This window comes from Anticarsia gemmatalis, chromosome 11 (genome assembly GCF_050436995.1).
Source record: "Anticarsia gemmatalis isolate Benzon Research Colony breed Stoneville strain chromosome 11, ilAntGemm2 primary, whole genome shotgun sequence".
In the NCBI taxonomy this organism is placed as follows: Eukaryota; Metazoa; Arthropoda; class Insecta; order Lepidoptera; family Erebidae; genus Anticarsia; species Anticarsia gemmatalis.
In genome coordinates, this window is record NC_134755.1 from 11,553,281 (window position 1) to 11,567,921 (window position 14,641).

Sequence of the window (14,641 nt, forward strand, 5' to 3'; positions counted from 1 at the left end):
TGATAAAGACTTATTATTACAAACATACCTACATTAGGTCTTATGCGCAGTTAGTAGTAAAACCATCTAGTGTTAAAGAAATAACAAAAATAAAAGTAGTTATGCACATAAACGTTTATCCCCTAAGAAGAACCCGTGACTTCGGACACTATAGAAGTGTTTACCTACCAAGAAGTAGAACCTAAGAAAAAGGTTATCTGAGTAGGAGTAAACAGCATTTCAGCTTTTAATCACGATCATAATATATCGATTCGATACAAACATAAAAACATCATGGATGATCGTTAACTGCATGATTACCAGCGTGTTTAGGATCAGAGATCGTGTAAATGTTAATAAATAAATATCGATAGTAATAGTTTATCTAGAAAGTCAGAGGAAATGGTGATAACTATGCATAACAACAAACATAATGTGATCCTTTGAAGGACAAAGAGAACAAATTACGTGTCAGATTTTCAGAGACTTATACTATAAAATACTATAAATCCAAGAGCAAGGACTTTCCTTACCCCAAGTCATTCGTAAGAAAATAGGTACTACAGCGATGCTAGACGTTAGATATAGGTACACCTACACTCTTTAGTTCAGTCTATTTTTAACGCTCTGCTTAGAACTTGAGTCGCTTTTGTCTATAACATCCAAAGTCATAGAACGACGCTAGAACTCAACATTTCCGTAAACAAAAATCTCTTGAATGTCTAATTATTGGGTTTTGGCAGCTCCCGTGTAAGAGCGGCGAGAACGTTGGATTAAAAACAACTGCGCAGTGTCTCAAGTTCGATACCCGAATCTGTTTGTTTCTCAATTCTTTTCCGGAGAATGTAAGTTGAGGACGTGGACCATTACGTGGTTGTGCCACTAGACTATTTTTATAATAATTATCAATTCTATTGCACAATTTGTTTTTTTATTAACTACATCGACGTTAGATCACTAGTATTCTGATAAAGTTATCAATGTGATTCATGAGTAAGGACACGTATACTCTAAACTCTGTACTCAAGCATAGCTACAAAGATCACGAGTCACTTGTTAAAATTACCGCGTGGTGTTCCCCGCATACATGGTACAAAGTGCAAAGACCACTTTGTAGGTACCTATAGGAAATATTTCCGGCTTATTATAGTGTCAATAAACCGTAAGTACTTTAACACTAGTATTGTATGACGCAATCAATAATACATTTACCTACATTTATTCTTAGAATTGTTTAATACCGAAATCTATCAGCTGTTTAAATGGTAATTTAGGAACTGACAAGTTATTGGTGACAAATGTTTGATCAAATATGCCTTTTCAAACATCGCATCTTTGGTATTTTAACTTCTATAGCTCAGTCGTTAGAGTGGTCGACATGACGCTACTCTTGCGGTACAAAGTTTTAGTTTCGATGTTCACATGGGAAGATATATTTTAAACGTCTTCGGTTTTTGTCTTGTTTTTTTTTAAGATTTCTCCAAGATTTTATTTTTTTTGGTATTCTAGTTTTTTGTTAACACAACTCCGTATTTAAAGAAATAGGAAACTTGAATAGGAGAGACTAAGTTTTAGAGAATATTCAATACCATTTTTCTTTTAGATTTGTTCACGGATGTTCAACAGAGCGATAATCATAAGTACAAACACAGTCAATCACGGCTTTGATATGACGTATGGAGTTTAAGCACTTGCATAACACTATCTGCAAAGTAGAGATTTCAGATCAATTAGCAAGTTGCATTTCAGATTAGGAGCAGAAAAAGACTAATTATTTAAAAACTGCGCAATATAGTCATATCCTTATCACTTTCACGACGGATTACGTAAATTTTATCAAACAGACTAATGTTAAAGATTTATGAAAGGAAAGATAAATGAAATACGTAGTTTTTTTTTTATCATATTCACAATTTTATATCCTGTTTAAACTTCGATGTCACTTTGTGACGATATTGCAAAAAACCCTTTTAAACAATACCTACTTTGCGAATATATAAATGAAAAATGCTTATGGCTGCGTAAGTATTTTCTTAATGGCTCGTGTAACCCAAATAAACAAATGTTACGTATTACTTACATATTAATAAATACAACAAAAATAAAATTCGATTATTTCGATTACAAAAAAAATGTTAAGTAAGCACATTTAGGTCCACACCTAACTTCAATTAGATATGTAGGTATCGCCATATATTAAAAAAATAGGTAGATACACATACACGAACAGTAATACAATAATAAATACCTATTTATTCAAATTTATTGTAAGCACCTTTTACAACGAAAATGACAGCAACAATTTAGATTATTTACATAATAATCACTCCTCTTCTAGCCTCAACAAAGCCGATCTCTCTTGATATGAGTATCGTCGCTAATTTTATAGCGTTCGAAAAAAACTTTATCCCATTAAAAGAAACAAATCGGTAGTCTAAGATGGCGGTTGTTCCTGATACGGTATATTTTCATCTTCGTATTGTATACTCGTCGAAATATTATGTTGAGCGACTATAAACACTGGAGACTTTAATTTTCGTGGCATTGGTGATGGCGAACCAGAGTAACTCCGAGATTGTGACGGTGTACTCTGCATTTTGGCGCGAAACATGACAGAATCAATTTCGTGCATCGCTAAGTCACGTTGATGTTCATCTAATTTTCTTAATTTCTTTGCCAACAGTTGTCCGTATAAATCATACTCGTCCATTTCAATTCTCATTGAACTAGAGTTATTTAAATAAGAATCATCTTCGTCCGGTCGTTTCTTGGGATATGAGCAAGTTTTAGGAGTTTTGTGACACGTCGCTATTTGTTTACTTTGCCGCACCGCCATACTTTTGTCAGAATTGTTAAGACTCCTGTTAATATTACTAGCGTGGTCCGGAATTCCCGGTTGCGTAGTATAATTTTCAGCACTGGTGAAAAACTGGAATGTGAAAAAATATATTTTATAGCATTTATAATACCAAGCTTTTCTGATCCGGGATTTGAACCTGGGACCTCGTTAATTTACAACTGCTAGAACCTGAATGCTTATTTTTAATAAACTCCATCATTCAATTTTGTATCTATTTTCCTGTACCTAATCATTCTATAAAAGTAAAACATTACACACACAATATTGGTAATAGACAGATAACAAACATTTGTCATATCACATGTGAGCCAATAACCAATAGGCCAATATATTTGAAAAGTTAAACCAATCCACCAATTGGATCAAATGTTATGGGCCAACGTTGACCAAAATTATGAAACTTCTTTGAGGATAATTCAAATAAATCTGCTGCTGAGTTCAAGTCCTAAGAGAATTTCTGAAGTAAAAAACAATAAATGCTATTTACCTCATTTTCCAATTGATTAGTACTATCACATTCATATTTGCCGCCAAGAAAACTCTCCATTAACGAATATGCGAACCAAGTTGTACGATAGTTCTCTTGTGTTTTCTTCTTGCCAAGATGCATCCGAAACGAAGTCATAAGAGACTCTTTTTTCTTTTTTAGATCAGTAACAGGGACATGTATGCTTAGGGATATTTGGATTCTATTCCAGGCTTCGGCAACTTCACTTCTATTTCGATGCAGAGGATGTTTAGGATCCCACAAATGTTGCTCCCGTTTATAAAGCTCTAAAAATTCTAGCACATTATCGTTCGTCCACGACATAGTTATTATAATTCAATTCTTATTTATTATATAAAAACCGCAACAACGTCTTATTTGACAACCAAAACAAAAACGACTGAGCTCATTATCCAATCAGAAGGGCTCCCTCATCCAATGTTTGTATAAATACGCATACACTGGCCGGAGACTGGCCTCGTTCCACAAATGCGATCAATGTTCGTCATTGGCATTTGGCGACCAACCAAAAATGTTTGATGAAAATACAACGGAGTAAAATGTTAAATACTAAAGTAAAAAATTAACTGTAATCAACGCTTATAACATAAAGCTTCTTCCAAAATCCATTTTAAAGAAAAGAAGGGTTTAATATCGGTAAATCGAAAAAATATTTTTAAAATATAACTTTTTTTCTCTTTCTAACGTATATCTCTCTCTTTTGATTTAACTTGATAAACGTAGAGAGGCGATTGATAAACGTAGTCTTCAAACCCAACTAAATTCAACCCGATTTTGTACGAATGTCGTAAATTATGGGACATATCAAGCAGATATTTTACTGGTGCAAAAGTATTTAAAAGTTGTTATATTTAAATATGAGATTGGAGTAAATTATGCCATTCTTATATTTAAGTTATTAATCATAATGAACCATATTGAAAAAATAAAGCACTACAATCGCCTATCAGATTCGGACATCACTATCTATAACTACGGTGTCGGACGTTGGTCAAAGTCCAAACAAGTGCCTGATTCATAAAATAATAAATAATTAATCATCTTCAGTGGCATTTCTGCTGTTTATCGCGTATATATTTTGTACTTGGGCTCAGTGCACTTCAGTCAGTCATTTGAATCGCTACGAACTAGTTATCAGTAATTTTTGTTCTGTTTGGAAAGTAATTGTACTTGAAAGTTTCCAAGAAAAGTTTTGTGAATACATACATACATAATACACAAAGGTTTGTTATACGAATATCTTGTATATTTTCGTGAAAATTGTGGCGCTTATGAAATTATTTATTTAATTGCATGCAACTATTGCTGTTGTTCTCTAAAACAAGCTTGTTAATTAAGTTTTTATCCTGTTACAAGTTAGTAATCGCAGTTGTTAACTTTGCTCAACTACCGACGTAATTTCATCAGTAACCATTTTTAATGAGATTGTAGTGAGAAGGTTTAAAATCTATTTTTAGACTATCCTAATGATTTCTTTGTAGTTTTAATGAAAGTTTTCAATTATCATGATCAAAATCTATTGATACCCTTATTCAGAACTTTCCAGTGTTCAAGATCTCTCAGGAAACTGCTTTATTTTACATAATTACCCTCAATTTTCCCAAAATTAAACCCAAAAAATTAATTATGCATAAGACATAATTTATTGAAGTCTATACCTAATAATTAACTAGGAACCACAATACTTACCCAGTTAATATTATTAAAATTGAGGATCCTTGTAATAAACAACAAAAAGAAGTACCTTTTTTTTTCAAATCCTAATTATTTTACTTTAAATACAATAGGATTCTTATCTGAAATAATGTGTGTGTTGGATAATTATATAGGTACTCTGTATTCTCTAAAAATGGATGTAAATAATTTGTATGCATGTAAACTCTTCAAAAAAATACATTTTGGTATATAAACAGATTCTTCCAGATAAATCTCTTCTTCCAGATTTATACCTTATAAGTACTGCTCTTTCATTCCTTCTTATTTATTTGATTTTATGTTTATTGACAGATGGCCACAGAAGTAAGTTCCCCGACCATACCTCAGCTGCAGTCGGTGCAGAAAGCCATGGCTCTGCCCACTGTTGGGGCTGCCGTTGGACAAGTGGGAGCCTTCTACACTAAAGTTAAAGGTATGTAACATTAATTATTTCTTCTAAATACACTTTAACAGTCATGTAGTGAATAAGTTTTGTAACTTAAGTAGACAATTTATCTTCTAAATATACTAATAGTCATTATGTGGCGAAGAAGTTCTAGGGTATTGCTGTAAAAAGCATTCTTTGACCTCTTCATACACCAATGGGAACAAGAAAATGCACAGAGAAAACACTGGCTTTATCATTATTCTGAAAACTGCATACAATGTACAGCCTTGCACTAGTTAAATAACTGTTTATGCTGCAGTCAGCTACCATTATAAAATGCTACTATTGTTTCAATTTACAATCATCACTAAGATTGATACTGGCTATTTAATTTTTTTATGAAATGAAAAAAAAATAGACATGAAGCTTATATTTTTGAAATAGATTTTCTTTCATACAACACCTTATTTACCTTAATAGTTATTTTATTTATATTGGATTATATTCAATAGTAGCCAGATGTATCACACTAGGTTCGCCTCCTATTACATGAAACTAACTTTGCAAATAGTGAACCATAGATGCATTTCATACAACTCAGCCTATTGGCAGGTATATTAGGTGTTATCTAGTAAATAAAAGAATAAAAAAGCATAATATGTATGTGTCAATGTACTAAGTATACAAGATGAGTGCTACAGTTTCAGTGGTTGACTTGTATTTATTTATATCAGTGGATGTTTGTTTATTTATAGTGGCACACTCACATTTTTGGAAGATTTCTTTTAATAACAAGTTCTGAGTGTAAGATTATAATATTTTGGTTCTTTTATCCTGTCTCTTTATTGAAGACAAAACTTTGACTAGCTGCCCTACCATAAACATACATAAAATCACGTCTTGTTTTCATAGGGGTAGGCAGAGACCAGGGAACAGCCACTTTATTTTCAGTTTTGTAGTTTACTTTATACAGACTGTTGTCGTTTCGGTAGATCACCCATTGAATCGCCCTTTTTTAAGAATATTCTTCGTTAATTCCTTCCCAAAAACTAACAGTAACACCATGAAGTTTCTAACAACAGATTTTTTTAAATAAATTTTCTTTGTCCAGGAGCACACTCGCTTTTAGAATGGGCACTATCGACAGCGGAGGCGGGCGTGGTCCGCGCGGCCACCACAGCAGCGCCATACGTGGCGGCTCCTCTAGTAGCTGGCGACGCCAAGGTGGCCGCCGCCCTGGACGAGCTGGAGCGCCGCGTGCCGATCGTCACAGAACCACCCAAGGTCATTGTAGAGACCACCAAACAAGCAGTCCTGTCTAGAATCTCACCACATGTTAATAAGGTAAGGAAACATTGCTTTTCAACTTGAAAACTTTTGCCCGATATCACCAGCAATCCTTTAGTTGTCATATAACTAAATGTTCGTTAAAGATTTAAAAAATATTATATACATTAGGTTCCATTTGAATGATTCTGCCGTGTACTTACGACATAGCTAGTACACAATTGTATTTTTCATAAAAAATCGTATGTATTTCATGTACATAATTCGGTTGATCAGTCAACCCGGGAAAGCGTGTAACAAATAAAATCACTTTCACCTACATCACTGAACAAACAGCACATTATCTTGTATTGTTTGTTATTCTCACGTTAAAAGACATTTCGTCAGAAAATATTTCATAAATATTTATTTTTACGGCCATATTCACCACCATTGGATAAGCATTGGTTAGTTTAACTAATGATAGATAGTTGCTATATAACTTCAACTAGCTTTTGTCCGAGACTTCGTCCGCGTGGTTTGTGAAATTGTGACTTAGGACAGATTTCATCCCTTATTTAATCCGCGTGGCGATAAAATCCTTTCTTAGCGGGTGCCTAAGTCCTAACATCTAAGTGCATGCCAAATTTTAGCCTGATCTGTGCAGTGCTTTGGGCTGTTACGTTATATATCCAATAAACTATCGTGAAAACACCACATAGAATCGTTTTTGAGTGTCTTAAACACTCATAAAAACAAATACTACTTTAAAAAAATGTTAGCACAGATTCTGATAAGCACTAGTAAAATTATAATTCCACTTTTATAAAAAGTGTAATGTGTTAATAAGGATTACAAGATAGTATAATACATGAGTGGTTGATAATCCGTATGACGCGAGCACTTATCACAGCTCTTGCGAACCAAACGAAAGTGCTTACTGCTATCACTGACGTGCGTAGATACCTGTAATGTTAGCTTAATTGCAAGTGAAGCACTTAGTGCTTACATAAAACGAAAACAAATTATCAAGGAACTATTTGTATAATATCTTTGTTTTTACAATATGAAAGTGAAATTATGACGTGTTATATAATTGATATGATTAGATTAACCATCTTTGCGAAGGGGTTTAAATCATTTTTAAACAATGCCTCTAAAACAGTCAATTCATCATTTATTTGTAAAGAAAGTCAAGTATAGTCGGCACAGAAATCAAGTCACATAACATTACTGCCACTAACCCTAAATCAGTACGGGGCTACCGAGCTTAAGATCTCTATCTTTGTATTACAGAAGCTTGATGAAAAGGCCCACCTGTGGGGCTTGTCTTAAAGCATCCCATACATATTGTAAACAAAACTTAAATGAAAATAGTAATATTTTGGACGTAAGGTCTAAGAATTTGAGAACCTTTTCGAGTTTGTTGTTCATTGACTTTTGCCCATCGTACCTACTGTATATAATATATATATCAGCTGTATGAAAGTGTATAAATATATCGTGTGCAGTGGTACTAACTATAACCATTGCGCATGCATTCTGAGCGGAAGTGTAACTATTAATCTATTACTGAACGGACGGACGTTATCTAACGGCTATTATACCGAGCTGACCACTTTGTTCCGGTGTACTAGGCCGAAGGTCGGACGACTATTTATAACTATTTTATAAGGACCAGCTTTAGCCCCCGGATCCGCCCGTCTTTTTGGCGTGTCGTGTCATATCGTGCACCAACTTTGTTGTCCCTTACCCCCGGTTTCTGAGATACATTTAGCGGTAGTTTATCTTTAAAATAGTGTTTAAACTAATATAAAAAACTATTAAATAGATAAACTACCGCTAAATGTACTCAGAAACCGGGGCTTAGCAACTTCATAGCCTGCCATATTTAGGCCATTTCGTATCAGCCGTTTTGGTGTAAAAATAAGACACAGGGAACATCTTTACCAAACTGATTTCTTTTAGTATGTATTGGCGACAAATTCCCACACAAAGACAGTCTTTAAAATTCCTACAGTCTCATTAATATCATCTCAATTACCTCAAATCTGTGCCAACATAAAAAGCAACCTTGTATTACATGAAACTGGTTGAACAAGTGCAATGTAATACAATAACATTGCTATCAATAAGTTGAGGAAATGCTCTATAAATACACACAGCAGTGTTGTACAGGATGTCTCGTATCAACGCTGTGTTGTGGCGCACGACGTTGTCTCTCTGATGTTTTCAAAACATTAGATTCATACGTTTTACTGAAGTCATATTTTGCATTATTGTCGGTAGTAACTTGTAGTATGGAAAAGATGAAAACATACAATTACATCTCCTTCTCACAGGGGTAGACAGAACCAGAGAAAAAAAGGGACATCTACAAGATATAAAAAATAAGTTTTTTTTGAGACAAATTTGCATGTATGCTTGCGACTAATTTATTAGTTAAGACTGTCAATGCTCTTGCGTAAATATAGCTGTAGTAGCAGTCATACATATATTTGGCTGCTGCTAAAAACAGGCGTTGATTTACAGTTTTTTTATCGTATTCTTTACTCTAACTTTCAATAGTTTATAATTCTTTGTCTCAGCCGAAAAACTGGTAGAGATATTGTTACCCAGAAGAACAAAGCTCATGTCTGTAAACTTTTCCATTTGTAATCTAGTCTCCGAACTAAAAAACTACAATTTGACAGGCAGGAAACATTCGCTATTAGACTGCCAGCCTCTTAACTAATGAAGAAATCTCTAGAAATGTAACTGAGTCTTGTGGTTAAATGTATTGCGTATTATTGGTAACTGGATAGCCGAGGGCGTTGCAACTGTACTTCCGCGCGCCTTGCGGTGTCAGTCGACCGCTCGACCGGTTCCTATTTACTAATAAGGTACTTTTACAACAACACGACATTATAAATTCCGTAGGTGAATAGAGAGAGCACGATATACTAGGTTTAGTCCAATGAAACATTTTTAGGTACCTACTAAGGCAATTTTATTTTTTTTAATGTGTAGGGAGAATCAATGGAAACTTAAGTTTAAGTTAATATTAAAAATAAAATAAAATTGCATCCCCTAATTTGCTACCTTTTAAATGTTACTTTTCAATGGACTAGCTAGAATGTGGAATAGCATGCATTTCGTATAGTTAGCAACCTAACTAAACTAGGGTTGTTACAAACGTGCGAACTATGCTATGAAATTTTATCGGACTCTCTCGTACTAACAAATTCCTATGTTTCTTTTGATTATGACGTACGTAATGTTCGCACGCTTGTAATGGCCAGAGAGTATAATGAGTGCGTACATGAAATTCACATTCCGCAAATAGAATTGCCATCAATATTCCTGAATCCAATTATAATGAATCTCGATTTTTATTTATTTTATTGGTTTATTCTATTACAACGTCTCCCCATTGAAAAAGTACCTTAACATAATTTAGTAGTTCGGTACAGAGATTTAGGAAACAATTTCTATACGCGGTCGGCGCAGTGGTCGTTGCGTGCCACTGATCAGTCATACAGCATACTGGTTTCGTTATCTATCATCTACAACATCATTGAAGTATTGCAACAATATTGTTTCAAAACAAATATGTAGAAGAAGACTTCTTCGCTAAAACTTTTTTTATCCATTGAGGATTCTAGGCGCTTGTGTTCAATAAATATCGCCGATCTAAATATGTGTGTAGCAAGCCTTACGGGTCCTTCTCCGCTCTCTTAACATCATAATGTAACAAACTGGATCAAATAGCGACCTAAAAAACACGAACTCATCATCCGCCACACATCCATCGGTGCACTGATAAGATAAACTCATGTGATCCGTGACACACGGCACGCAATGGACGTTGACCCGGAACATGGAGTCCTTGCTATCATTATCATAGTACTTCCATGTCTATGCTACTGTAAACAGTAGGTCAATGGAACAATGTCCAAGGGCGTCACTTGTTTGTCGCTGTGATTAGGCAATATTGTTCCTAATTAAAAAAGGGCACATCTCACGTTGCAGTCATGAGACTTGTGACCTATCGGAATTGCATATTCAATTAGAATGCACTAGAAATCGATTTGTGTGACGATGCAGTTGTGCAATACTGATGACGAGTGATGTGCTAGTTGGAACATTGTTGTCTAGGTACTACTAACTAGTACCTACTTACCTATTATTTTAGGTTTAATTCATGCTGAATTTGCGTGATACGATTACTTAATACTTGATGTTGATTTTATTAACCTACTAACAACAAGAATATGATCAATGATTTTACGTATTGAAAAAAAAAATACTAGGTACGGTCTTTTAATAATGCGCCTATAGCAAAAAAATTGGAGTCGACCATCGGGCGTATGCTTTTCTATCAAGGATATAGAATCTTCAGAATAAGATCAAAACAGAATTTCCTTCACTAGCGTTTTACACACTTTCTAAGAATTTTACAGAATTACTTTTATTTTGTCACCAAATCTAACTAAACCATCATCTTCCACAGGTATACGGAGCCCGCGTAGCCGCGGAGCAGCGTGTGGCGTCGCTCAAGGAGCTATCCTGGGCCAAGGCCAACGCTCTCCTCTCCACGGCATACGGCCAGAAGGCGGTGCACAGCGTCGACGCTGGCGCCACCTACGCCATGCAGCTGCTCGACCACTACCTGCCCCCTGTCGGACCACAAGAGGAACCTAGCAGTAAGTATCTTAATGTAAGCCCCCGGTTTCTGAGTACATTTAGCGGTAGTTAATCTATTCAATAGTGTTTTTTATATGAGTTTAAACGCTATTGAATAGATAAACTACCACTAAATGTACAGCAAAAACCGGGGCTAGGTGATGGATATGTCTGTCTGCAATGCTTTCGTTCAATACATATTTCTTATTGTGATATTTATTGAGTGTGATAGGGCATTCCCGGTGCCTATTTTATGAATTACGTGTTATCTTAATACAGATAACAATAGAAGGGGAAATAATAGAATTATTGTTAGAATATTATTTAAGAATCTTTAAAGAATAGTCATGAAACAAAATAATAAGAAGAGAAATGGCATACATTTAAAATGTATTAATATATTTCTGACCCACCTCTAAATAAAAAAGCAGGTCTTAAACAGTAAAATAAATGCAGTAGAGACAAAACAGGTGTGGTGTTATAAAAAGGTACCCAGTTGCAAGCGCAGCATAGTATCAGATACAGTGTAGCAATGTTCTAGATAGATTAAGATTACGTTATCAGCCTGTCCAGATAATGTAACAGGATATCACTCGAGTTCACTTGAAGGACATAATAATGTCTGCTTGGTTACAAAGTCATGTTATTAGATAATAGAACTATCACAACATCACCCTTTTATCAAACTACCCCCCTTTTCTAAAGGCATAAGCAGAGTATCTGCACATACTACTTTCTTATTTGTTGTATTTATCTGCATTGATACACATAGATATAAAATAACTTGTCTAATTAATATCTATAATAAATGTTTCTACTTAATGTTCTTGTTACTTATGCTGTTTAGAGGGTGACTACATTTACGGCTTACTAAAGTTGTTAGGTATCCCCCTATTCTAACTTAATTTTGTAGTAAACAGTTAATCCTATTTCAATTCCGCTTTCACTATAATTCCTTCACGTTATGTATGTATGAAGTATCATGCATACAAAAACTTATCAGCACTGACCTCGCACCTTTGTACCGTATTATTGATAATACATCTATTACGTAACTTTGAAAAACAACATTTTGCTAAGTCATTATAGTAGTGTTAGAACATTTTTGTCTTTTCTTTAGTAGTATGAGTCTTGAAATTTTAATCATAGAAAGATACGGCCCTAATTGCACGTTTGGCGCAATGGTTATAGTGGGTTCGAATCCCAGTAGTTTGAAATATTTTATAAAAGTAGTTAGTGAAATACCTTTATCGGTGTTTTCTTAAATTCTTAAAGTACCTTATCATGTTATAGCAATTAATATAAGTATTTTGATGTCATGTTTATCGCTTTATGCTTATGTGGAGTTCATTGGCCTTAATGGAATGATTTTCTTTACAACCAGTCGAGCGTAGCCATGCCCTGCCTCTCTCATTATTAATGGCTGAAAATCTTGCTATAGAATGTTTTTTTATTAATTTTCAAGTTAAGATCTGCATAAATAGTATGGTGTGAAATTCAACACAGATATATTATTCATCGTAGACATGCAAAAATGGCTGTAAATAATGCCAAATGTTTTGCTAGTCAAAACAGTGTATACTGCTCATATCTCAAAAAACTAAATGACGCATTTAATAGTTAATTCCTTTTGATAAATTAAATACAAAAGTATGTGTAAGTGACTAATAAACAAAACACTATAGTTACTTACTTACCAACAGTCTTACTATTTCTTCTGGTTGTAATAAAGCCATTCAGTACAAAATTCGTTAGGTTCTAAGTCATGTCAACTGTAGCAGGTTGACAGTGTGTGTGAGTGTAATGATGTGCAATTGTAGATGACATTGTAGCGGTGTCCAACGACCCGGCGCTGCACACGGTGCAGACGGTGGGCCGCCTCAGCGCCGTGGCCGCGCGCCGCGTCTGGGCCAACCTCGCCTACAAGATCAACGAGCTCAGGAATTCAGGTAAACTATTTAACTTCTTTATTTTATTATAGTAATAGCTGACCCGCGCAACTTCGCTTGCGTCCAATAAGAGAGAATGGGTGAAATTTTGCCCTGTTTTTATAGCATTAATTACTGGTACTCTGCTCCTTTTGGTCGTAACGTGATGATATATAGCCTATGTCCATTCCCGGGTATCAAAATAGCTCCATACCAAAATTTCATGGAAATTGCTTCAGTAGTTTAGGCGTGATTGAGTAGCAGACAGAAAGACAGAGTTACTTTCGCATTTATAATATTAAGTATGGATGGTAATTAACACGAATGTGTATTTTACTTTGGAATGCTTGACGTTTTGACGCAAGTCACATTGTCCAGTCGCTAGCTGACTGTTATTGACTTATATTGTATCAATCTTCTTATTAAGCATAGAATCATTTACTGCTGATACCATAACGACCGATTATCATATCTACTACAACTTTACCAAAGTCTTTTTCCCCTTCATGCCATAAAAAGTCTAGATCTGTTCCGACTGAAATGCTAAACAGTCTCACCTGATTTTAAAATACCTTGGGGATTGAACCTTAGACTAAAGAAGAACTATTATTAATTAACTTGTTCGTAATCCAGGTGTGGAACTGGACGTGCGTCGCTACGTGACAGCTCTGCTCGCAGCACTACACCTCGCCAACGTCACCAGCCAGCAGAGAGAGAAGGAGGAACAAGACAAGCGAGACAAAGAGAAGAACACAACAGAGAGCGCCCCCGCCCCTCCCCCCGCGAACAACACCGAGGTGACGTCATCATCCCCCACCACCTCCAACCAGGTCAAGTCCACGCCTGAATCAAAGTCTACGGAGAATTCTAATTGATTTTTTTCATACATTTATTTTTATTTATTATATAAGTTGCTTATGTGTTGCTATGTTTAGTTGTATAGATTTAGATGAAGGTTGAAAACGCGTGAAAATGAGGCTGTATTCAGCTTTAGTAGAATGTATAGTCGTGTACCTGTAATACTAAATATAGCAGCAATATGAAATATTTAATTATATTATAAGTGATTGTAGTAGCGTGCACGCTACGTGTCCGCCACAGCGCCGGTACACACGATGTATCTGCGCTGTTCTGGCGCCTCTAGAATAAGTCTATATCAATGTATTTCTATATAAAAGACTGTCAGTATGTCTTCAATTTTGAAATATTTATCGCTTTTATATGGCATATTGTAATGTAATTTTGTAGCGATTTTTCAATATAATAAAAATGTTTTTGTAATGAAATAAAAGACTTGTTATTTATTATTTAGTTTAATACGCAATATATTCCAAAGAAAAATGGTATTTGTT

General features: G+C 34.9%; 2 protein-coding genes across 3 annotated transcripts; one reads left to right on the forward strand and one right to left on the reverse strand.

Moving 5' to 3' along the window:
* Positions 1–1,891: 1,891 nt before the first annotated feature.
* Positions 1,892–4,018, reverse strand: LOC142976739 (uncharacterized). Its single transcript, XM_076120268.1, has 2 exons — positions 3,327–4,018; positions 1,892–2,908 (listed from the first exon to the last, which is right to left on the reverse strand). The coding sequence occupies exons 1-2, from the start codon at positions 3,648–3,650 to the stop codon at positions 2,414–2,416; spliced, it is 819 nt and encodes a 272-aa protein (XP_075976383.1). The 5' UTR covers positions 3,651–4,018; the 3' UTR covers positions 1,892–2,413.
* A 269-nt stretch (positions 4,019–4,287) lies between these two features.
* Positions 4,288–14,580, forward strand: Lsd-2 (Lipid storage droplet-2). 2 transcript variants are annotated; one of them, XM_076120266.1, is made up of 6 exons: positions 4,288–4,570; positions 5,355–5,475; positions 6,542–6,774; positions 11,189–11,381; positions 13,182–13,310; positions 13,923–14,580. In XM_076120266.1, the coding sequence occupies exons 2-6, from the start codon at positions 5,355–5,357 to the stop codon at positions 14,162–14,164; spliced, it is 918 nt and encodes a 305-aa protein (XP_075976381.1). In that variant the 5' UTR covers positions 4,288–4,570; the 3' UTR covers positions 14,165–14,580. The 2 variants fall into 2 exon arrangements, with proteins under 2 accessions (XP_075976381.1, XP_075976382.1); XM_076120267.1 differs by having other exon boundaries at positions 13,194–13,310.
* The last annotated feature ends 61 nt before the right edge of the window (positions 14,581–14,641 follow it).

What these genes read in the sequence shown, in the direction of transcription:
- LOC142976739 (XM_076120268.1), bottom strand. Translation starts at nt 3,650, where the DNA reads ATGTCGTGGACGAACGATAATGTGCTAGAATTTTTAGAGCTTTATAAA. An exon ending in CTAATCAATTGGAAAATGAG is followed by an intron (nt 2,909 to 3,326) that starts GTAAATAGCATT and finishes TTCACATTCCAG; the next exon opens with TTTTTCACCAGTGCTGAAAA.
- Lsd-2 (XM_076120266.1), top strand. Translation starts at nt 5,355, where the DNA reads ATGGCCACAGAAGTAAGTTCCCCGACCATACCTCAGCTGCAGTCGGTG. An exon ending in TCTCACCACATGTTAATAAG is followed by an intron (nt 6,775 to 11,188) that starts GTAAGGAAACAT and finishes CATCTTCCACAG; the next exon opens with GTATACGGAGCCCGCGTAGC. An exon ending in CAACGAGCTCAGGAATTCAG is followed by an intron (nt 13,311 to 13,922) that starts GTAAACTATTTA and finishes TTCGTAATCCAG; the next exon opens with GTGTGGAACTGGACGTGCGT.